The 26,281-nt window shown below is 43.2% G+C and overlaps 1 protein-coding gene across 1 annotated transcript; it reads left to right on the forward strand.

The window, feature by feature from the left end:
- Positions 1–915: 915 nt before the first annotated feature.
- nudt8 (nudix hydrolase 8) lies at positions 916–13,233 on the forward strand. The gene is made up of 5 exons (XM_082179780.1): positions 916–1,001; positions 3,042–3,878; positions 3,980–4,112; positions 12,347–12,424; positions 12,556–13,233. The coding sequence occupies exons 2-5, from the start codon at positions 3,043–3,045 to the stop codon at positions 12,784–12,786; spliced, it is 1,278 nt and encodes a 425-aa protein (XP_082035906.1). The 5' UTR covers positions 916–1,001; position 3,042; the 3' UTR covers positions 12,787–13,233.
- The last annotated feature ends 13,048 nt before the right edge of the window (positions 13,234–26,281 follow it).

Genomic DNA, 26,281 nt, shown 5'->3' on the forward strand with positions numbered 1-26,281 from the left:
CATTCAAAACAATGTTATTTCTTCTCAAAATGGTATTTTGTTTTCAAATGACACACACAAACCATCAAATGAATAGACATTTATAAGAACCAGTTGAACACTGATGTGCTCAGTGTAAAACACTATGATGAATGGAAAACACTTCTTCTCCATTTATCATAATGACTTAGGCCTTTTTTTGTTTAGTGTTACACTTACTACAGACAGTACATACATAAGTGTGATGTAAAATATTTGAGAATATTGTTTTTATACTCAGAACACACAAATACATGGTAACAAATATATTTAATTTTTCCCACAAAAACAATGTACATTTGTACATTCCCACAATTTGTACATCCCAACCAACACAAAGCTGCACATACAGTGGTCTACATACAAAACAACAGAAGAATTTACTGTATACAGTTACAGTAAAAAAAAAAAAAATCCAATGTTGGCATCCATTGCACCATTGAAGAGCTGACCTATTGCCCTTTTATGCTAAAGCTCTGATTGCTAATTGTAAAACTGTGTGACGGGTGTTTGCCCATGTGATGAGTCAGTGTGCATATTTGAATGGCAGTGTGTTCCTTGTGAAAACAAGAGATTTTCTGCATGAAAATTGTGCCAAAAGCAGAGAATTGTGTGTAGTGTTTTGAAAAAAGTGTGTTTTAAAACTGCAATTTGAGTGTAAAGCAGGAATTGTGCTTCTGGTTTAGCAGAATTGGTTCAGGTGGTTGGTGAATGAGTTACATGTTGTGGTCATTGTGTCTCAAGTACCAGAAAATGTGTGTAAACAATCGAGAAAAACTGTAATGAATGTGTGTGTGTGTGTGTGTGTGTGTGTGTGTGTGTGTGTGTGTGTGTGTGTGTGTGTGTGTGTGTGTGTGTGTGTGTGTGTCCACCAGGTGGCGAAATGCGCCTGTTCAGCGACATGTTAAACACACACCGAAGAAGAAGCTTGTCTCTGTCACAACACCCGTTCAGCGTTAGTACTGATTTGGGGTTATTTTGAGGTGAGTTTTTTAATGTGTTTTATGATCATTTATTCCAATTAAAACAGATGTTTGGTTATATCGCTGGGGATTATAATGATTCAGTTCCCACGTATATTTAAACGCATATGATGTTCAACACTTATCTGAGAACTTGGTGGTGTTTTTGCCCCTTTATGTTCTCAACTAACACCTTATTATAAAGGGTGTTAATCTGTGCCAATACATAAATCATTTTGAAGTATTTGGATCACATACCACAAGGTCTCAGTTAGTTTAAAAATATATATTTTTAGTCTAATATAATAATGCAGAATGGTGAATAACTTAAACACATCGAGGCACAGAACGGTGTCTCCTCATCAGCAGAAGTGCTCCAGTGATCTACTGTATATCTGATGGGTTAGTTCTGGTTCTACACAGCTTGATGAAGATGATCCGGCTCATTTGTGGCTCTTCATCGGTTCAGACACACTAATAATGACCATGAATGACTAGAGTCCATGATTTAACCTTAACGCCTCACATCAGCTACTGTGAGGAGATACCACTGTTACCACTGTTATCACTGTCATCACTGTCATCACTGTTACCACTGTTACCACTGTCATATGGCACGAGTCACGGTCACTTATTCAGTTTATTCAGTCAGAAAGATCAAGACTCGTGTCATTTATTAGTTGACTTCACATAGATATGCGTAAAGCCAATCAATCATCAAACTTATTGTCGGCTTCTACTTTTTCTGAACTCAAACTAAACTATAGACATTTTAAATACAGATATTGTTGCAGAAGATTTTTGACATTCTCAAATAAACCCAAAGACCCAAAACACACAGTTGAACTACAGAAGAGTATTTCATATACAAATTAACAAGTTTCACTCGCATTAATATAGTGTTTTCTTTTAATAGTCCCCTTTTGAGGACAACTCTTATGTTTTTGCTGTTTAAATGTGTTTAAAATGTGTTAATCTGACGAGAGAAGTGACTCTCTCGTGTGATTGGCTGTTCACTGCTGACATCACACACTCCTGCACACGCCGGGTCTGAGGTGACAAGAGAGGGTTGATGATCAGCATCATTGGATTGGATTGAGTTTGTTAAAGGGGATGTATCATGAAAATCTGACTTGTCCCGTGTGTAAGTGCTATAATCGGGTCCCCGGTGCTTCTTACCAACCCAGGAAACATGTAAAGTGAAACCCAGTAACTTTGTTTTGTTAAGCCTTTCTCTGCAAGCATGTGTAGCACCGGTGTTCTACCGGATTTCGACCCTCCTGCCAAATTATTTTGAAGCACAAAACAGTGCATCTATCCATTATAATAATACTCCACACTGCTCCGGGGGGTTAATAAAGGCCTTCTGAAGAGAAGCCATGGGTTTTTGTAAGACAAATACCCATATTTATAACTTTATAATCTAAAATATCTAGCTTCCACCAGATGACCATACGCATACTACGCAAGTCGACTTCACAAGAGTAACCCGTGGCGCGTGTATGATGTAGGAGTATCATAAGCTTAGACGCATCTCGTGGTTTAAACAAAATAGGGCTGTGCAACAAACTGAAGGTCCTCTTCTATTACAGATATCCTCCAACATTTCTCTTCAAAATCTCTAATTTACGACCAGTGTTTTGTTTTGACCAGTTTCCCGGATCGTCATTACGCTGTGCGTCGGGTCAGGGGTTAGTCTTCCACCGTAAATCAGTGCGTACGGCCGTCTGTTGGAAGCCAGGATTTATAGTTTATGAAGTTTTAAATATGGATATTTTCTTACACAAACGCATGGTCTCACTTCAGAAGGCCTTTATTAACTGTATGGATTACTTTTATAATGGATGGATGCACTTTTATGGACTTCAAAACAGAAATGGCCATTCACTGCCATTATAAAGCTTGCAAGAGCCAGGACATTTGTTTAATATAACTCTGATTTTATTCGTCTGAAAAAAAGAATGTCATATACACCTAGGATGGCTTTAGGGTGAGTAAATCATGGGCTAATTTTCATTTTTGGATGAACTCTCCCTTTAATGTTGGACTGTGTTATCACAGGATGTTCAGGAACCCACACATGAAGACTTGTGTAAATCAGCTGAGGTTTCACAGACTGCAGTTGATGCTCAGAGATGCTCGTGTCCAACATGAACACGTCTGCGGCCGCGCTTCACATGTCCTGTGGGAAAAACACACCCACTGCTCCGTTTCTAGAGGATTCTCTGTCGTTCCGGACTCTTCCGAACACGTGTGTCCACGGGCCACAAGACGGATGTGCATCAGCACTCATTTTCTGTTACCGCACATGGACTTTAGCAGGATTAACTGGGTACACACACCACAGACTCTTGTCCTGTGTTCACACGCCTCTCTGAATGGATCTCCATCCCAGTGCTCCACTAACCGGAGCAAGTGCCTTCTGACCTGCAGCAAACTGGAGAAATGCCTACATTCTCCTGAAAGCCATATTAAAAGACAAGCATGCAGCGCACACAACACAGGCAGCTCCCGGTGGTTGGCCGACATTGGCTCAGGCCTGTGGACAAGGCGCTGCCGCCCTGCAGTGCGAACGGGTCAGACCCGCGGACTGCACAGAGACGGCCAGCAGTGCAGTGTTACGGGCCGGTGTTTGTCTTCGGGGAACGAGGCTGGCGGTGTTACGGGCCGGTGTTTGTCTTCGGGGAACGAGGCTGGCGGTGTTACTGGCCGGTGTTTGTCTTCGGGGAACGAGGCCCGCTGCCGACGCTCCCTGCAGGCCAGCGCTGCTCTGTACGAGCGGGAGGGGAAGAGCTGGGCGGCAGTGCTGGTGTGTCTGTGTGCTGTGAGCGGGGATCCCGCACTACTGTTCACCCTCAGATCGGCCCAGCTGAAGGGGCGGCACAAAGGGGATGTCAGGTAAAAGGTCACCTAAAGCTCGTTTCTAATGCTAAAAGCTGTATAGTGTGGCTCACGGGTCGACCCTCTGCTGAATGTCCTTCTCATCCCTGTTGTGTCAGTTTTGCAGGGGGAAAGAAAGACCCGTCGGACAGATCTGTGGTAGAGACGGCTCTCAGAGAAGCTGGTGAGGAGCTGGGAATCCACGTCACAGAAGATCAAGTGTGGGGTGTGATGAAACCTCTGCGGGATATGGTGAGTTCACAAATGTGCTGTTCAGTATAAGGTTAGGAATTTCACTATTAAAGGGACCCTATTATGCTAATGTAAAGATTCCTAATGTTGTCTTGGAGTCTCCTACAATAGATTTACATGCATCCAAGATCAAAAATCACTGTAATTTTCTCATAATATCCACTGCAGCATCAGCTCTTTCCTCACAGTGTCTGAAACGGTTTGTTCAAGGAGTCAGTCTCTCTAAAGCCCTCCTTCCCGAGAAATGCTCTGCTCTGATTGGTCAGATGGCCCAGTCTGCTGGGATTGGTCAGAAATCAAACACTCATTATCATATCTCAATCTCGGCACTTGATGCACAGTGATATGAACAGTAACGATGGCGTGGGTTTTACCGTATCGATCTCATCAGTGGATTTGCTTTGAAATTTGCAGAATTTTTGCAGGATTTGCAGAAAACAGCGTCTCCTCGACATGAACAACACGAACCAAACTCTTCCAGTCTCAGATAAACTACAGTGTTTGAGGGCAGAGCTAAGAGACACTGCTCAGCCAATCAAGACCATAGGCTGCTAGTATGCAAATGTGTTCAAAATCTGCATAGCGTTGTGCAGGAAGTGAGACTGGAATTGCTGACGACTTGTTTCAGGCAGTCCTTAATCTATTCTTTCTTTTAGGAGACCATAACATTCACAAACTGCTATATTACACACTACATGAAAGGTCATATCCGAAAAAGCATAATAGGGGCGCTTTGAATGCATAAGGTATTGGGCTAGAAACATACTTTGCTCAGATATGTGAACGCAGCACAAGTTTGGCCTGTGCACTGCCGCCCTGTGGTCCGATTGAACATGCACTATATTGTCCATAATTTTGGGACGTCTGCCTTTACATGCACATGAACATTAATGACATCCCATTCCTGATCTTTAGGGTTTAATATGGAGTTGGTCCACCCTTTGCAGCTATAACAGCTTCAACTCTTCTGGGAAGGCTTTCCACAAGGTTTAGAGTGTTTATGGGAATTTTTTACCATTCTTCTAGAAGCGCATTTGTGAGGTCAGGCATTGATGTTGGACGAGAAGGTCTGGCTCTCAGTCTCCGCTCTAATTCTTCCCAGTAAAAATTTCCATAAACACACTAAACCTTGTGGAAAGCCTTCCCAGAAGAGTGGGATGCAGTGGTGTAAAGCGTGGGGTGCAGTGGTGTAAAGCGTGGGGTGCAGTGGTGTAAAGCGTGGGGTGCAGTGGTGTAAAGCGTGGGGTGCAGTGGTGTAAAGCGTGGGATGCAGTGGAGTAAAGCGTGGGGTGCAGTGGAGTAAAGCGTGGGGTGCAGTGGAGTAAAGCGTGGGGTGCAGTGGTGTAAAGCGTGGGGTGCAGTGGAGTAAAGCGTGGGGTGCAGTGGTGTAAAGCGTGGGATGCAGTGGTGTAAAGCGTGGGGTGCAGTGGTGTAAAGCGTGGGGTGCAGTGGTGTAAAGAGTGGGATGCAGTGGTGTAAAGCGTGGGGTGCAGTGGTGTAAAGAGTGGGATGCAGTGGTGTAAAGAGTGGATGCAGTGGTGTAAAGAGTGGGATGCAGTGGCGTAAAGCGTGGGATGCAGTGGCGTAAAGCGTGGGATGCAGTGGCGTAAAGCGTGGGATGCAGTGGCGTAAAGCGTGGGATGCAGTGGCGTAAAGCGTGGGATGCAGTGGCGTAAAGCGTGGGATGCAGTGGCGTAAAGCGTGGGATGCACTGGATTATAGCGTGGGATGCAGTGGCGTAAAGCGTGGGATGCAGTGGATTATAGCGTGGGATGCAGTGGATTATAGCGTGGGATGCAGTGGCGTAAAGCGTGGGATGCAGTGGATTATAGCGTGGGATGCAGTGGATTATAGCGTGGGATGCAGTGGATTATAGCGTGGGATGCAGTGGATTATAGCGTGGGGTGCAGTGGCGTAAAGCGTGGGATGCAATGGATTATAGCGTGGGATGCAGTGGCGTAAAGCGTGGGATGCAGTGGATTATAGCGTGGGATGCAGTGGATTATAGCGTGGGATGCAGTGGCGTAAAGCGTGGGATGCAGTGGATTATAGCGTGGGGTGCAGTGGCGTAAAGCGTGGGATGCAGTGGATTATAGCGTGGGATGCAGTGTCGTAAAGCGTGGGATGCAGTGGAGTAAAGCGTGGGATGCAGTGATGTAAAGCGTGGGATGCAGTGGTGTAAAGCAGTGGAGACGTGTTCTCTGCAGTGACGAATCACACTTCTCTGTCTGGCAATCCGATGGACGAGTCTGGGTTTGGTGGGTGACAGGAGAACGGTACTTGCCTGACTGCATTGTGCCAAGTGTAAAGTTTGGTGGAGGGGGGATTATGGTGTGGGTTTTTTTTCAGGGGTTGGCCCCTTAGTTCCAGTGAAAGGAACTCTTAATGCTTCAGCATACCAAGACATTTTGGACAATTTCATGCTCCCAACTTTGTGGGAAGAGTTTGGGGATGTTCATGTTCCAACATGACTGCGCACCAGTGCACAAAGCAGGACCATAAAGACCTGGATGAGGAGTGTGGTGTAGAGGAACTGGACTGGCCACTGCATCCGAGGCTTTGAATTGCACTTGGTGATGTAAGGCTTGGCTGCAGCTGCTCGGCCATTGAAACCCATTCCATGAGGGTCTCTACGCACTGTTCTTGAGCTAATCTGAAGGCCACATGAAGTTTGGAGGTCTGTAGCTATTGACTCTGCAGAAAGTTGGCGATTTCTGTGCACTGTGAGCCTCAGCATGCGCTGACTGTGGTTTGTACATGGCCTACCACTTCCTGGCTGAGTTGCTGTTGCTCCCAGTTGCTTCCCGTTTGTTATAATAGGTTCAAGGTACTTTATTATGTCACATACGATGCAATGTAGTGAAATAGTTTTCCCCTAGTTTCTCGTCCCACAAAGCAGAAATACTAACAACAATATGATAAAAAGAAAAATAAATAAACCAATTATATATATATATATATATATATATATATATATATATATATATATATATATATATATATATATATATATATATACACACTACCATTCAAAAGTTTGGGGTCAGTAAGATTTTTTAATGTTTTTAAAAGAAGTATCTTCTGCTCACCAAGGCTGCATTTATTTGATAAAAAAACAATAAAAAAAACTGTAATATTGTGAAATATTATGACAATTTAAAATGACTGTTTTCTATTTTAATATATTTTAGAGTAATTTATTCCTCAGATGAAAGCTGAATTTTCAGCATCATTACTCCAGTCTTCAGTGTCACATGATCCTTCAGAAATCATTCTAATATGATGATTTGATGCTCAAGAAACATTCATTATTATTATCATTGTTGAAAGCTGTTGTGTACAAATTTTTGTCAAAATTCTTTGATGAATAGAAAGTTCAAAAGAACAGCATTTATTTAAAATAGAATATTTTCTAACATTATAAATGTCTTTACTGTAACTTTTGATCAGTTTAACTCAACCTTGATGAATAAAAGTATTGATTTATTTTATTTATTTCCCCCCAAAATAAAATTACAATTCTTACTGACCCCAAACTTTTGAACGGTAGTGTTTAATGTTACAAAAGCTTTATATTTCAGATTAATGCTGTTCTTTTGAACTTTCTATTCATCATAGCATTATGAAATAAAAATGTAAATAACTGTTTTCAACATTGATAATAATAATGAATGTTTCTTGAGCATCAAATCATCATATTAGAATGATTTCTGAAGGATCATGTGACACTGAAGACTGGAGTAATGATGCTGAAAATTCAGCTTTGATCACAGGAATAAATTACACTTTACTATATATTCACATAGAAAACAGCTGTTTTACATTGGAATAATATTTCACAATATTACTGTTTTTGTTTATATTTTTAATCAAATAAATGCAGCCTTGGTGAGCAGAAGATACTTAAAACATAAAAAATATGTAGGCCCCTTTCAGCTGTGGCCTCATCGATCATCAAAGGGCTATAATTCCTCACTTGCTTCCTCCCATAGTTGATGATCATCTCCTTAGTCTTAATGACATTCAAAGAGAGATTATTAGTATGATACCATGTGGAAAGAGCATCCACTTCCTCAAGGTAGGCCTTCTCATCGTTTTTACTAATGAGGCCTAAGACCACTGTGCCGTCGGCAAACTTCGCCAGTTTGTTAGAACTGTGCTAGCCTTACAGTTGCTGGTTTAGAGGGAGTAAAGCAGGGGACTGAGGATACAGCCCTGAGGGCCTCCAGTGTTGGGGATGAGTGTAGAGGAGGTTTCCCAGTTTAACCACCTGGGGGCGTCCCGTCAAAAAATCCACTAACAGTTGACCGTGGAGGATTTACTGAATACTGAATCACTGAATACGCGGTAAAGCTGACGAAGCCTGGATAAGCTGCTGCTATGTCAAAGAGATGCTGTTTTTTTCCTTAAAGGAATAGTTCAATTAAAAATTAAAATTCTGTCATTTACTCACCTTTACTCACCTTCAAGTTGTTTAGTCAATGGGGTACATCAACTGTCTGGTTACCTACACTCTTCTTTTGTGTTCAGCAGAACAAAGAAATTCATACAGGGAGGGTGAGCAAATTATGACCAAATTTTCATTTTTAAGTGAACTATTCCTTTAACTCATTTGTTTGACATTCCTAAGGCTGACGAACTTAAAATTTATTTAAAATACTGTTCATGAACATTATAATCCCAACGTTTATCTGTGCTCTGCACATTTTATGGAAAACAGCTTCCAGAATCTAAGATGAGTACAATGCAGGCTTCTCCTGAAAAGGAGCAGTTCCCACTTTGTCGGGACAATCTGTTATTGGATCACAACCAGAGCGATTACTGTTTGTATAACCATAGTTTTCCGAAAAATATCATTATTAAATGGTGGATAACCCATAATGTATAAGAAAAACATACCACTCTGAAACGTCCCGTGAAATCCGTGCTTGCAAAGTCCATGCATGAAATCCGTTCTGGATGATCCTTTTGTTTAACAACAACACTGTCAGGGTCTGAATCGGGCTTGAATTGGTTTGAAATTGCCGCCATCATTTATTTACACTAGAGCAGAACTCACGATTATGAAGGGGCGGGACATTTCCCGAACACACGCTAAGCGCTGCCAATCACAACACATTGGGCCAGCTGACCAATCACAGCACATTATATGTTTCGGAAGGAGGGGCTTCATTGAAAACGACACGTTCAACAAGACTGGGGAAAGAGGAGCTGTAATAATATAAAATATGTGAAAAATAATGCGTTTTTTAAACAATCAAGCATGAAAACATATTCTAGTACACCCCGAAAATAAATCAAGACTTAAAAGAGCACAGTAGGAACCCTTTAATTTACTAATGCATAAAACAGCTATAAAGTAATTGATAAAGGGTTCTAAGCTTGTTTTGTATAGAAGCACATGGGTAGCAATATTCAATTTGAAATGTAATGTGCAAACTGACTGTGCAATATGTAAAATGGCAGTGCATTTCTGTATTTAAATTGACATTTCCATTACATTTGTGCAACGTTTGGTGCAAAATGAGAACATGCACTAGTTTGTGTAACGTGTAACATGTTCAAGCAAAAACTGTAGCAAAATGATCATTTAAATGTTATTTTTCTTAATTGCATTTACACTCACAGTTAAGACACTTGCGATTGCATTTTCATTAAGTGCCCGCAATGAATGTAGCAAAATTCAATGTGCAAATTCAAAATGCATTCTGAGCCAATCGTGTCCCCTCCCCCTCCCAGCCTGTCAATCACTGCGTGAAGTTTGTGTTCTTAAATTTCTTTATTTTATTTTAATTAATTGATTCAATTGAAGTATTTTACACAAAAGATAACACAGATACATTGATTATGGTAATTATAAAATTTGTCCTTGTAAAAAATGCCCCTGAAAATCAATGTAGGATTGTTGAGAACTTTACATATTATATGATCCAGTACAAAAAGCTAAATTGTAATGTTGTTGGTTTACATAATCAAAATTGTGTAATTATTGTCTCAGAAACACACTGACATACAAAAACTTCCTTTATGAGTCTGTTAGCTGTTAGATATATCTAGAGTGTTGTAGCCCAGAAAAAAAAAAGTCTGATAAAGCTGTTTGTGAATGTAAAAGTTCTGCAAAGTTGTAAAGTCGAAATTGCACGATAAATAAAGTTATTGTCTCCCAAAAGAAAGAATCGACTCCAAATATACTGGGTACTGACCCATCTTTCAAGAGAACGTGTTTTGCGTATCCTGCGTTAAACTCCAAGATTTGAAAAGCAGTCGTGAGTAAAGCGACATGTAAGGGCTGGTCCAGTTGTCCACGGGCCGGCATTAGGCATCTTCTAGTGACGTAGACTGGAAAGCAGAAGGATTTGAAACACAAACGACTCGTAAAGGGGGTTCGGACTAAATTGCTCCTCAGAATCACAACCTGTAAGTGTGATTCATTATTGATGTATATCTTTTTACCGGGTGTTCAAAATACTGCATGTAGTTCTGTGTTTTATATTGTGTAGGTCTCCTGCTAACTGGCTAACTCGCGTTATCACTGTCTTACTGAAATACTTCTGCTAATCAGCTGTGGGCCACTATTACCTGTAACTGTCTATTAATGCAGATCGTCTGTCGTTCTCACTACTTTCAGTAAAGATAAAGGATGGAGCAAGATTTGTTTTACCAACGTTTATGTTACGGTCATTCACCAACTAGCAAGTAGGCGCTGTCCGCGGTAGACCAATCACAACAGACTAGGGCTGTGCGATATAACGATATATATCGGATGGATGAAATAAAAAGTCTATCGTTTCATATTATGCTCTATCGTTTATTTCGTGGTTTCGCAAAATAAGCTACATTGTTTACGGCAAAACTTTTTCATCATTTGGATGACTGCAATCTTACAAGCAACCTTGTTGTAATGGTGATAATGAACAGGTTGCGATGTTAGCAATGCTAGAATAAGTTGTGAGGCGCCGGCGCGATCAGGGGAGTTTTTTTTGTCCTTCTGAGGAACCTGTTCCTCCATAGTTTATGGTCATACGGATAGAAGCAAGACATTATTCAAAACTGTAAAGCTTTTTTAAAATACAGAAAACAAGCAGGATGCCGTTTCCTGCCGTCTGTTTCCTTTCTGTGAACTTTGGACCCCGTCACAATGAACCGAAACAAAATCGAAAAAATCCTTTCATTTTGTTAATCTGTAATCATTTAAGTTAAATAGCCTATATTTCGCGTATAGGCCTATATATTAGTTTTATATATGAAGGTTTTCTCTGTTCACAGAAGCACTTTAAGTGTGTGATATATGATGTTGTGTGAATCCATGTTCTACACTATCCTGCAATTTTTGCTGGTTTCAAAACACTCAACAAGCTGCATATTACCCACTATTAATTTTCACTGAAATGTAAGCCTAATTGTTTGCCAGTTGGTGACACATCCAGTATATCCTCGGAAAAACCTATGATGACTTGACAGCTGAGCGCTGGCATATTTCACTCACGTTGGATAGGCAGTGCTTCAATATCACATTTGTACTCTTTCAATTCGTGATTGGTTGACTGCCAAATTAAAATATTTAACAGAACGATAAAATAACGATATTAATGTAATGTTTACATTTGGTCATATCGCCAAACCCTACAACCGACTAGGCCATCTGACCAATCAGAGCAGAGTAGACCAATCACAACAGACTGGGCCATCTGACCAATCAGAGCAGAGTAGACCAATCACAGCAGACTGAGCCATCAGACCAATCAGAGCAGAGTAGACCAATCACAGCAGACTGAGCCATCTGACCAATCAGAGCAGAGTAGACCAATCACAGCAGACTGAGCCATATGACCAATCGGAGTAGAGTAGACCAATCACAGCAGACTGGGCCATCTGACCAATCAGAGTAGAATAGACCAATCACAGCAGACTGGGCCATCTGACCAATCAGAGCAGAGTAGACTCACGGAAAGGAGGGATTTAGAGAGACTGATTCATCCTTCGAGTTGTTTGAGAATCATTGAACAATGTGGGGATGCGCAATGTATATTATGAGAAAATGAAAGTGTTTTTACCTTCGCTGTATGTAAACCTGTTGTAGGAGACTCCAAAACTAAATGAAGAAACTTTAAAATAGCACAATAGGGGCACTTTAAGGGTATGAATGCACAGTTGAGTGTCAGACAGCTTTGAACTATTTCTGAAGTAAAGATCAGTGCAATTCTTCATCTAATTTTGTGTTTCCTAATTTGCAGTCTGGAATGATGATTGCGCCTGTAATAGCCAATCTTGGACCATTGGAGACACTCTCTTTCCGACCTAATCCAGGCGAGGTACAGGCAGACCACTGCACATTTCCCCAGACAGTTTACATCCATTACAATCTACTCAGTTTGACCACATCATGGCAGAGTGTTTGTCCTCAGGAAAGGGTTGAGTAACACTGCACTTCTTTGATTGACAGGTGGAAGAGATTTTTACCCTGACACTTGAGCATTTATGTCAAGCCCAAAACAGAGGCTACACACACTTCCGTACTGGTGACCGTTATGGGTACACACTCCCTGTGTTTCACAGTCCGAAGTATCGAATCTGGGGTCTGACGGCAGTGGCCTTAGATCAAGCACTCAAGCTTATTGTGCCGCCAGAGCATCTGTTGGACCACAGCACCTTCACCACAGAGGCTTCCTGCTAAACAGGAGCAAATTACAGATCTGGTTTTAGGAAGAATCTCATGGAAAACTCTCAAGAAAAGTCTGGGTCTTATTTAATATTTTGGTCTTTAAAATGGGTTTTATTTCCTGTATCCAAAAGGTCTTTGAAGTTCAATATGTCCTGGCCATTTCTCTGAGATTCCCCCTTTGCTGTGTTTAGGCTTCAGGGTTCATGCCTATACTGCAACTAAATGAGTTGCATTGGTTAGCTGGTGCGCTGTTATGAAAAGTGTCAAGTTTGTTTGACATCATGCCTTCAGTGAAATGAAGAGTGTTAATTTACACAACACACAATGAATGTATTTTTTGGGATTTAGCATTATGAGATTTGTTTTCATCATCTTAACCTAGATGGTTGTTTTAAATGTGAGTGTCCATTTATTTAACCAATGCTTATAATAAAAGTGTTAAAATGCTTTAAAATTCAAGGTATCTGTACTGAATTTTTATTTTTTTGACAGCAGGGATTTTCAATCCTGCACATGGACAACCATTTTCCTGAAGTTGAACCGAAGTTGAACCTGTTCGTCCAGCAAACACACAGTATTGATTGTCTATCAACTCTCAGAAAGGATATTTGTCATGGCCACAGATACATAACTCTTAATTACGGCTTAGTAATTAGGGGTGGAATGGTACACAGAAGTCACCGGACGGTTCATACCTCGGTTCAGACATCACGGTTCGGTACGAGTTCAGTTCAATGGAGGGAAAAGCAAAACAGAAATGCAGAAGGCTTGTGCATGTCTCAGGCTGTTCCACCAAAGGAAAATACATTACCTAAGCCTTTTATTTTTTAAATAAGATTTATTAATAAAGTAAAGGCATAGAACCAGTTTATTTGTAGTGCACTGACAATAGTTTTATATAATTAGTTTATTAATTAAATTAATAAAAAGACAAAAAGACCTTGAGATATGTTTGGTAACTGTACCTGAATGAATTGCAAATTAATTTTCTATATTTCAGATTAATATATTTGTTTTCCTTAACATTTTAATTAACAGTAACTTAAACACTTTGCAGTTTGAATGATGTCCTGTAAAAACTAAATGACGGAGCATGTTTTTATGTTTCCACTGTTCGATCGCGCCCGCGCCTCTCACACACACACACACACACACACGCTCACAAATAAACACGCCCGTACCGTTTCGGTTCAATACGAATACATGTACCACTCCAGCTGTAATGACTGAGACAAATCAGACACAATTATTTGGTATATGTACCAAAAAAAATCTTTAAACTTCACTCTGGGATCTGTGGTCCAATCCCCCAAAGCGTCTAATGGAATTAATGAGTCAAATGAAGACCGTGCGGAACTTAACGAACGACTGGAATAATATGGTAAACATGTCTGTCAGTCATATAACTGCACACTGTGTATGCTTATCAAAAACATTCTCGATTAAATGCCAGAATGCCAGAACTCTCTTAGAATAGGAAACATTTTATGCCTTTGTACGTATGTAACTGATATCTGCAAATTGTTAGGAAATGAGCACCCGGATGGTTGTAAAAAGATTTTTTTAATGTGTGTGATTTATTTATTTTTTTTTTTATTTTTTTTTTACAAAAAATACTTGAATACATGTTAAAATATTGTTTGATGATGATATATAATTCAAACCATGAGTTTGTAAAAAAAAAAAAAACCTGAGCAACTTTGTAACTTGATTCATTATTGTCTGGAATCTCATAGCGTCGACATGGCAGAACTACTGAAAAAAAATTGACTACGATCCAGCGAATTCTGGAGCATTGGGGGGTAAAAACAGGCTGTGTTGCAGGAATACGGTGTAAGATTAACTGGTAAAGAAGTGAGTGATTGGGTGCTTAGTTTTACTACGGACTTCCTGCTCAGCTCAGCTACCGTTCGGACGCTCTTGCTTACTGCTCCGCGCTTTGCTCTATCGCTTTTATATTTTATCTTCTATATTTTTATATTTTAGCTCCTTTTATCACCTAATTTTAACTTCAGCAAATCAGCACAGTGCTCAAACGACAAAGTTTGGATTACCACAAAAACGCAGAATTCTTCTACCCGACCAGCTTACATTCCGGGGAAAGGAAAACACAACTGCCTACAAGGATAAGAGAGAAAATGCCTCTTCTGGAATCTACTTGCTGCACTAACTGCCACAGACTTTTACAAAGGATTGCAGTTCTTGAAACAAAGTTATTTACGGGACCACCAAACCAGACGGAACACACAATAGAGCTTCGTCATGGACACCCTCAGCATATAGCCGGTGAGTCCCATGAAACTAGTGCTCCTCGACAGGTAGAGAAACAAGCCGATCGACTTACAAATCGATGGCACAAACAGGGAGCGAGACCCAAAGGCACTCGAGACATCAGATTGTCACGAGCCCCACATATTGCCGTAGTAGCATCCTCTACCCCAGATACAGCTCTGACAAGGATGGCAAACACTGGTCTCCCACCAACACCTATACATCTTGAGAACAGATTTGAAGTACTAATGAATGTAAATGAGGAATCCCCAAACGTGATGAATGTGATCGAACACAGACTGTATCAGCCAGTAGCTAACACTGATGCTAACTGGCGCTCAAGGTCGAGCAGACAGCGGCACTCAGCTCAGAGCACAGCCGAGCCCAGGACTCTGATAGTGGGGGACTCCATAATCAGAAACATTAGCAGCAGGGATACAACTACATGCTGCCTTCCACAAGCAACAACTTCTGATATAAACAGGGAACTTCAGAACATTCTGATGAAACATAAGACTGCAAATCGACTCATTATTCATGTGGGGAAGAATGACATTCATAAAGAGCAGTCAGAACTCCTTAAGAAGGATTTCAACGAACTTTTTGAAACACTTAAAAGACTGAAAGTTCAAACATTCATCAGTGGACCACTCCCAGCAAGAGGAACAAACAGGTTTTCTCGGCTGCTTGGGATTAATACATGGCTGCAAAAAACCTGCAATATAAAAGGAGTAAACTTCATTGACAACTTCAATCTTTTCTGGAGTCAGAGACAACTATTTCATCGGGATGGCCATCACCCAAACAAACTTGGTTCAAGAGTGTTAAAGGACAATATCGACTTCTCCCTCAATCATCCTTCTGCAGTGTGTGTCAATCTGAACGACACACACACACCTGGAAACAGTATGAATGAACACGGGACTTCACTTCAGCAACAAGATGGACATGCGGTTGACATATCACACAAGGACAATGATAACACCACTGAGCCACAACAACCTCTGCTCACGGACACAATCTCAGCTGAGCCATGCCCACAGAGCTCACCACAGACAGACACATTAGAACTGCTCCAAGATTCAGCACCCAAGGACGACTTCCTGGAAAACAGCCAGGGAAGCCAGGACAGCATATCACAGCCTCCTATAACACCTGAGCAACAGCCCCTTTCACCAGATACTTTCTCACTCTCGCCAGCGACTCCACTCCTGTGCTTCTCACAGAAAATGGAAGAATTAGTGCATGCTGGAACCAGACTATCCCACTCTTTTGCTGCAAGCCCCCAGATACCAACCAAAAATCGTCAGGCACCTCAAACACCGAAGCCTGCGCGCCGAGCTCGCCCGCCCCCTCCTCCTGTGAGAGCTCTTCGGCCTCTTCGGCCAAAACGCCAGGGCCCACACCCTCCTCCATCTGCTCGAGGTGAACCAAAAACAACTGATACCAGCTCTCAGTGATGTGTTTTGGGTTCCTGTTATGATAACAGTAACTTTCTCAAATGTTTACAGAACAAGCGGGAACCCAGTGTGCCTGTATCTTTCTCTATTGCTGTTCTATTACAAGATAGAAAGTCTAAGGCCTTCAATAGCCGTACAGCAAACCCAACTAATCTGGTGCCTATTACATGTCAAACTAAGATTGCTGTGGGGACAAAAAGTAAGACTGTTAAGTTAGCACTTTTAAACATTCGCTCACTTAAAAATAAATCACTTCTAGTCAACGACTTAATAACCACAAACAACCTGGACTTTATGTTTCTAAATGAAACCTGGCTAGAATACAGCTGCAGTGCAACAATCCTCAATGAAACAGCCCCTCCTAACTTTACTTTTATGAGTGTCTGCAGAGCTGTTAAGAGAGGTGGGGGTCTAGCTGCTCTTTTTAAAGATATCTATCAATGTAAGCAAATATCATTTGGGAATTACCCGTCTTTCGAATATCTGGGTACTGTGTTAAAAGGTGCTCCTCGCATTTTACTTATCATTATTTACAGGCCTCCAAAATATTCTCCAGCCTTTGCTGAGGACTTTACAGAACTGTTATCAACAATTACCTCAGAGTTTGACTGTTTTGCCATTGCTGGAGATTTTAACATTCACATAGATAATGCAGAAAACAATATGGCAAAAGAAATCAAAACTGTTTTAAAAACTTTTGATCTGACTCAGCATGTACATGGACCCACACACAATCATGGACACACTCTAGATTTACTTATCAGTAAGGGTCTAAACATTTCATCGATTTTTATTAAGGATGTAGCACTGTCTGATCATTTCTGTATTTTCTTTGATATATTGATCTCTCCTGCCACTGAAGCTAAATCTGTGTCTGTCAAGAAGAGATGCTTAAATGAGAACACTAGTGTACTATTTATGAAGGCTATATCCTTAACACCAAGCATATCTGCTGACTCTGTTGATTTTCTCCTTGATTCTTTTAACTCAAAAGTTAAAAATATAATTGATGATATTGCTCCTGTTAAAGTCAGGAAGAAGAGTGGCAGACAAAAAGCACCTTGGAGAAACTCAACAGCAGTGCAACATATGAAAAGACAATGCAGAAAAGCAGAGCGCATGTGGCGGAAGACAAAACTTGTAGTCCATTATAACATCTACAAAGACAGCCTGCATGCTTTCAATATGGAACTAGGCAAAGCTAGACAGACTTTCTTCTCAAATATTATAAACAGCAATTTAAACAACACACGCACTCTTTTTGCTACTGTAGAGAGACTGACAAACCCCCCAAGCCAGATTCCTAGTGAAATGCTCTCAAACAGCAAGTGCAGTGAGTTTGCTTCTTTCTTCTCTGAGAAAATCAATAATATCAGAAAGGTGATCAGCACATCCTTGAGTTGCACTGAGGTCAGACAGATCAGACCACCTGAGAAAGTAGTTACTATGTCTGACTTCAAAGAAATTGATGGCAAAATTTTGGAAGAAACCGTACAACACCTTAAAACATCAACATGCGCCCTTGACACACTTCCCACATCTTTCTTCAAAATTGTGCTAAACAGTTTAGAAGCAGATCTTCTAGAAGTGGTAAATGCCTCACTTCTCTCTGGGAGTTTTCCAAACTCCCTGAAAACTGCAGTTGTCAAGCCCCTCCTGAAAAAGAGCAATCTGGATAAGACCATATTAAGCAACTATAGACCGATCTCAAATCTTCCTTTCATAGGCAAGATCATTGAAAAAGTTGTCTTCAATCAGCTGAACAAATTCTTAAGCTCGAATGGATACTTTGATAATTTTCAATCTGGTTTCCGACCGCACCACAGCACAGAGACAGCGCTCATAAAGATAATAAACGATATTCGCTTAAATACTGATTCAGGCAAATTATCAGTGCTGGTACTACTCGACCTCAGTGCTGCATTTGACACTGTCGATCACAACATACTTCTTGACAGGCTGGAAAACTGGGTGGGGCTTTCTGGGATAGTCCTAAAATGGTTCAGGTCATACTTAGATGGGAGAGGTTATTATGTGAGTATAGGAGACCATAAGTCTGAGTGGACATCCATGACATGCGGAGTCCCTCAAGGCTCAATTCTTGCGCCACTCCTGTTCAACCTGTATATGCTCCCAATGAGCCAAATAATGAGAAATAACCAAATCTCTTACCACAGCTATGCAGACGACACACAGCTGTACTTAGCCCTATCGCCTAACGATTACAGCCCCATTGACTCCCTGTGCCGATGCATTGACGAAGTCAACAGTTGGATGTGTCAAAACTTTCTTCAATTAAACAAAGACAAAACTGAAGTTATTGCGTTTGGAAACAAAGATGAAGTTCTCAAAGTGAACGCATACCTTCACTCTAGGGGTAAAACAACTAAACATCAAGTCAGGAATCTTGGTGTGACACTAGAGTCAGACCTTAGTTTCAGTAGTCATGTCAAAGCAATAACTAAATCAGCATACTATCATCTGAAAAATATTGCAAGAATTAGATGCTTTGTTTCCAGACAAGACTTAGAGAAACTTGTGCATGCTTTCATCACCAGCAGGGTGGATTATTGTAATGGACTCCTCACTGGCCTTCCCAAAAAGACCATAAGACAGTTGCAGCTCATACAGAACGCTGCCGCCAGGATTCTGAGCAGAACCAGAAAATATGAACATATCACACCAGTCCTCAGGTCTTTACACTGGCTCCCAGTTAGATTTAGGATTGATTTCAAAGTATTATTACTGGTATATAAATCATTCAATGGCCTAGGACCTCAATACATTGCAGATATGCTCACTGAATATAAACCCAACAGATCACTCAGATCATTAGGATCATATCAGCTAGAAATACCAAGGGTTCACTCTAAGCATGGTGAGTCTGCTTTTAGCTATTATGCCAGCCACAGCTGGAACCAGCTTCCAGAAGAGATCAGATGTGCTCCTACAGTGGTCACATTCAAATCCAGACTCAAAACACTTCTGTTTAGCTGTGCATTTACTGAATGAGCACTGTGCCGCTGTTCGTCCGACTGTTTGTACTGTACTGTATTTTACTCTATTTTTCTAAACTGTTTTAATTATTCTTATTTCTTTTAATTATTTTAATTTCTCCTATGTCAGCAGGGCATTTAGCCCGAAACTGTAAATGCCCACTCAGAAGGTGATAATGTGAAAGTGATTAATGTGGGTTTGAAAGTAGAACAGTATTTAAATGACGATATTAAAGTTTTCGTCTGAGAAAGAATGTGAACGCAGTGCTAAAGTGCTAAAGAAAGTGAAAAGAACGTGTGAGTAAATGAGGGAGAAAAGAAAGTTAAAGGAAAGTTGATAGATGGAAGTCGTAAGAAGATTGAAGGTTAAAAGAAGGTTGAAAGATTTAAGTCTTAAGGGAATCCTTTGAAAGAAAGATCTATAATAAATATTATTTTTTATTTTTTAAAAGTACTGTATTTTATTTTATTTTTCTAAACTGTTTTAATTATTCTTATTTCTTTTCATTATTTTAATTTCTTCTATGTAAAGCACTTTGAATTGCCATTGTGTATGAAATGTGCTATATAAATAAACTTGCCTTGCCTTGCCTTACGTTATCAGAGAAAAGTTAGAGAAGGTTATTCCTTCACATACATCATTTAAAAACGTTAAAAACAAAAAAGTCAAAGTTCTTAAAACAAGTTAGAGAATGTCTTTCACGTAGGCTTTTAAATATACTAGAAAAAAGGGGTAAAGTCTGGTTCTAAAACTTTTCAAGCCTGACCATTAAAACACATCAAACAACAGAGGTTAAAAATACATCAAGCGAATATACAAAGTTTTTCCTTCACATACAACTTTAATAACTTTTTTAAATGAAGCAGACCTTTAAAATATAAAGGTTTAGTTTAGTATTTAAACTACGGTATTCTACTTACCGTCCAGGTAAGTAGGCTTAATGAACACGTTTTGCTTAAATGTCATAATTGATGCCTTTCTGTGTCATTAGACTCACATGGTTTACATGTTAGGGCAACAAATAAAAGCCCGACCAACGGTTTCCTCGTTATCAGCAAAAAAATAAATAAAACTCTTGTGAAATTAGGCTTGCTAAATGGTTAGCTAACTTCAACATAAGCTAACTCTCATTATCTAGACGATGTCATTTTCTCTCGAACGTCATTAAAGTGTCACTGTCAGTAATAACAATATCACTTGGCCTAACGTTACTGCACATACATCTTTAAAAACATTATTTTTCTATTTATTTAACCATAAGTATTTATAAGGAAATGGGAATCTCTCACTATTGGGGAACACTTTTTAAAACGTATATCAACTTAGCTAGCCTACACAACACTTCTGTTCTCCCTGCAGATTCTGTCAAACTTCTCCTTTTACAACCAAGATACACCTGAACTTCAACACCCAAAGGCACTTTCAAGAGCCATCCTCTTTCTATCTCTCGCAAACGTACTCGGTTACCTAACGTAACCTCTGTTCTCTCTAGAGAGGGAACGAGTATTGCGTAAGTTTAGCTTACGCTACGGGTAAAGTCATCTTTTCTCGAGATATGAAGCAAAAAATTATCCTTAATTTTTATATCTTGTCAACGCAGTGCGGCAGCAAGCAGACCTAGAGCAGGCAATCTAGCGTGCTCATAGGCTGCTCTGCGGCAACTGCAGCAGCCTATCACTGAGCCCTTGGCGTGACGTCACGCCCAATGAGCGCGAGCAGCGCGCCTACGCGTCACGGCCCGAGGCGGGGCGTGGCAGAGGGTATAAATATGGGCTGAGAGGCTGCTTTCACTGGTTTTTGTCGCAGAAGCGAGTGAGCTCGTGGCGCGAGCACGGCGGGTTACGCAATACTCGTTCCCTCTCTAGAGAGAACAGAGGTTACGTTAGGTAACCGAGTACGTTCTCTTACGAGAGGTTCTCTCGTATTGCGTAAGTTTAGCTTACGCTACGGGAACTCCCTTGTCAACGCCGTGCGCGCCCGGCATCCACTGAATGAGTCCCAGGGAAGCCCGGGGAACACGAGAGTGTGAGCCAGGCGGCCAATGATATGGCTAGCGCAAGTACATAAGCACATAGTAGGGGGAACAGAACGGCGCGGCCGGTCTGACTAACCAACCCTTATATTGTACAGCTCAACCAGGAGGGCTAAATCAAACAGCAGTAGCCCGCGCACAGAAGTGGGCCGGCCTACGCGAGATTTAGACTGATAAAAGTTTAGCCTGCAGGGCGGGAACTTCTAGATTGTAAAATCTAACAAATGTAGACGGGGAGGCCCAGCCCGCCGCCGTACAAATGTCATGAATAGAAATTCCGCTAGTCCAAGCCATGACGAGGCCATGCCTCTAGTAGAGTGGGCTCTGATGCCCAAAGGGCATTGCAGGTCTTTAGACGCATAAGCAGCTGCAATAGCGTCCACTATCCATCTGGACAGAGTGTGTTTCGAGGCGGCGAGACCCTTGGTGCGCCCACCAAACGAAACGAAAAGCTGCTCCGAGCGCCTCATGGCGGCGGAGCGCGTAATGTAATTTCTCAGCGCTCTGACAGGGCAAAGGAGATTACTGTCAACTTCGCTGCCGGTAGCCGGCAAAGCTGAGAGAGAAATGACCTGTGCTCTGAAGGGTGTGCCCAACACTTTGGGGACATAACCGTGTCTCGGTTTGAGAATGACTTTAGAGTCATTAGGTCCGAACTCGAGACATGCCGCGTTAACTGATAACGCATGCAGGTCACCCACACGTTTGACTGAAGACAGGGCTATCAGAAAAACGGTTTTGAGCGTGAGGTATTTCATATCCACAGTTTCCATGGGTTCAAAGGGATGCGCTTTCATGGCCTCTAAGACCAGGGAAAGATCCCAAATAGGAACCGAGGGGGGTCGCGGGGGGTTCATCCTCCTAGCTCCTCTAAGGAAGCGGATAATGAACTCATTCCTCCCTAATGCGCGGCCCAGCGCCGAGTCGGAAAAAGCTGATATGGCCGCAACATATACTTTGAGCGTGGAGGGGGACCTGCCCATGTCCAACAGCTCTTGGAGGAAACAAAGCACACGCGACACCTCACATGTTTGTGGATCCAGCCCTTGGGCGGTGCACCATTTATTAAACACAGACCATTTAGATGTGTAGAGCCGTCTCGTAGAGGGAGCTCTAGACTGTGTGATCGTGTTCACAACCCCTATTGGCAAGTCAACGGGTATCCGTTGACTATCCATACATGCAGAGACAGCGCTCTGGATGAGGATGCCAGATCGAGCCGCGGGCTTGAGAGAGAAGGTCTCTTCTCACCGGTATCGGCCAGGGGGGTGTGTCCGCCAGCCGTATTAGATCTGGGAACCACGTTTGATTCTCCCAATACGGGGCTATGAGGAGCACCGTGTGGCGCGCTTCCCTGATTCTCCCGATGACTTGTGGCAGCAGAGAGACAGGGGGAAAAGCGTAAAGCGGGCCGCTGGGCCAGGTTTGGGCCAGCGCGTCCTCGCTCTTGGAAAAGAACCGTGGGCAGTGCGCGTTGTCTTTTGACGCAAAGAGGTCGACTTCCGCTCTGCCGAAACGGCGCCACAGTGACTGGACTGTTTGGGGATGCAAAGACCACTCCCCCAGGGGAACATTGTCCCTGGACAGTCTGTCTGGACCCTCGTTCAGGAGACCCGGCACATGCGCGGCTCTCAGCGAGCGCAGTGAGTGCTGAGCCCACAAAAGGAGGCGTTCCGCCAGGGCGCAGAGTGTTTTGGATCTGACACCGCCCTGACGGTTCACATAGGCTACCACTGACATGTTGTCCGTGCGGACTAGTACATGGTGGCCCTGTAGGTATGGGAGGAAGTGCTTGAGCGCTTTCTCGACTGCCAGCATCTCTAGACAGTTTATATGAAGGTGACTCTCCTGGTCTGACCAAGGGCCATAGACCGGTCTGCCCTCTAATAGCGCTCCCCAACCTAGGTTGGACGCATCTGTCGAGACAACTTTCCGGTGCGAGACAACTCCCATCGTCACTCCCGTGCGATACCATTCGGCTGCTAGCCAGGGCTGCAGGGCTGAAACACAGCCATGATCCACTCTGACTCGTAAGCGGCCGGCCGTCCAGGCTCGGTGAGGCACTCGCGCTTTCAGCCAGCGTTGAAGCGGGCGCATGCGCAGTAAGCCCAGCTGGAGCACTGCTGCAGCTGAGGCCATATGCCCCAGGACTCGCTGGAATGTCCTCAGCGGAACCTGACTGCCTGTCTGGAAAGACGCGGCGAGATGTCGAATGCGGCGCGCGCGCTGCTCTGACAATCTGGCCGTCATAGCCACCGAGTCCAGTTCTATTCCGAGAAAGGAAGTCGACTGGCGGGGCAGTAAATGAGCTCTTGGTCCAGTTGACCGAGAGACCCAAGCATTCCAGATGGCTGAGAAGCGCTGTTCTGTGAGACAAAAGCTCTGCCTCTGACTGCGCGAGGACTAGCCAGTCGTCCAGATAATTCAGTATCCGCATTCCTTGTCTCCTCAGGGGAGAGAGAGCCGCGTCCATGCACTTCGTAAATGTACGGGGTGCTAAAGATAGACCGAACGGCAGGACGGTGTACTGATATACCCGACCGTCAAAGGCGAATCTCAAGAATGGCCTGTGACGGGGTATTATCTGAATCTGAAAATATGCGTCCTTTAGATCGAGAGAGATGAACCAGTCTCCCGGGCGAATTTGCGCGAGGATTTGTCTGGTTGTGATCATTTTGAACGGCCGTCTCATGAGAGCTTTGTTCAAATGTCTCAGATCTAAAATAGGTCTCAGCGCTCCGTCCTTCTTGGGTACGAGGAAGTAACGGCTGTAAAGCCCGACTCGCTCAGAGAAGGATAAACCTGTTCTATAGCCCCTTTGCGCAGCAGCTTCGCTATTTGTGCTTGAAGCAGGTGCGCTGCTTCTAAAGTCACTTTTGTCTCCGTCTGCGCTAGAAAGCGCGGGGGGCGACGAGCGAATTGAAGCGAATAGCCGTGTTATATAGTATTCAGCACCCATTCTGACGCGCCCTGAATAGCTTCCCATGCTTTTGCACGCATAGCTAGGGGTCGAATGGTCTCTGGGTTCAGATCGCCGCGCTGAGCGGGATGGGGAACCTGTATCAGAGAGGATGGGGCGGCGACGCGCCGCCAGTGCTCGAACACGGGGGCTGGAAAACAGTGCTGACTGGCTGTACAGCATATGATGGCTCGATCGCTACGGATGGAGCGCGTTTTGCTGCTAAACACCCCTGGCGCGAGAGCGGCGTGGGGGTTGTCATGTCTGAAAGTGGGTGCGCGTGCTCGTGAGCGGGCGCAGAGTTTACACTTATAACACGGCCAGTGTTTGGGAGCTTTGTAACCCGAGGTAACTGAGTGGCAGAGCAAGCAGCGGGTAGTTGTGAGCACAGGGTTGTGGGCACATTTACTACACTTGGTACTCGAGCGTGTGTCCGCTTTATGAGAGTGCGCTCTGAGCGTGTTACCATGGGGATAGTGTTTGTGTGTAGTGGTGAGCACAATTTCTACACTTATGACACCTTCGGCCAGAGCCGGAATGTTTGTGAGCTTTGGAGGATCTGCAACCCGGGGTAACTGTGTAACAGAGCGGGCAGTGGGTAGGTGTGGGCACAGAATTGTGGGCACATTCTCTACGCTTAGCACTCGAGCGGCGCATGCCCGCTATGAGAGTGCGCTCTGTGAGCGTTACCGGGGAGACCGTGTTTGTGTGTAGCAGTGAGCACGTGGGAGTGGGCACATATTCTACACTTATAACACCATTGGCGTTATAGGAAACTGATAGAGCGAATGCTTTGATGGCTCATATGTTTAGACGCTCATAAATACTCAAGCACCATCCTGTGAGCGGGAGGGTGCGAGATGCGGGTTCACTTTCTGTATGTAAGAAAGCTGCCGCGAGCTCGGAGAAGCCAGCAGAAAAAAATATATTTATCTGCCGCCAGAGTCGGATTCGAACTCGGGTCCCCCGCGCGGGAGCCTAGTGTTCTGCCACTGAGCCACAGGGGCACACATAAGCTCTTAGTTAGCGCGAGCATATGACAGAGCGTCGTGTTTCGTTTCGGCGTTTGTTTGCAGGCGCGCGTGTATTAAACAGGCTCGTTTACTGCAGTATTAGTATTTCCAGCCGCCTGAACTTTAGAGGGGACTGAGAAATATGTCAGGAACGGAGTTTAGTCCGACCTGGGTGGGACTTCCTCTTTTCGCCGGTGCTCGTGACGTCCGCTCTGATATCCCTTGAGAACGGCGCGGTTGCGCGGCTCGGACAAAGGGAGAGAGAGCGGGAAGATGTCATCATGTGCTGTGACATCGTTAGTTTGCAGACGTGCGTGTATGAAAACAGGCTCGTTTACTGCAACATAGATATTTCTAGTCGCCTGTAGCTTAGGAGGGGACTGAGAAATGGAGGTGGCCGGTAGGTGACGCGCACGACCGAGACGCGGGGTAGCTTTCTTATAACGTAAAGGAAGCCAGCCCGTGACCGCCTACTTCTGACATCCCTTGTGAGCGGCGCGTTTGCGCGGCTCGAACAGAGGGGGAGAGCGCAGGAAGGGCGAGCGTCGTCATGTTTTGCGTAGCGTTAGTTTGCAGGCGTGCGTGCATAAAAACAGGCTCGTTACTGCAATATATGTATTTCCAGTCGCCTGAGCTTAGGAGGGGACTGAGAAATATGTCAGGAATGGAGGTTAGTCCGCTAACACTCTACTCTCCTTTAGCCAGTGACGGGGGGGGGTAGCTTTCTTGTAACGTAAAGGAAGCTATAGCCCGAGACCGTCCGTTTCTGACATCC

The sequence above is a fragment of the Leuciscus leuciscus genome, assembly GCF_965113295.1.
Source record: "Leuciscus leuciscus genome assembly, chromosome: 9".
In the NCBI taxonomy this organism is placed as follows: domain Eukaryota; kingdom Metazoa; phylum Chordata; class Actinopteri; order Cypriniformes; family Leuciscidae; genus Leuciscus; species Leuciscus leuciscus.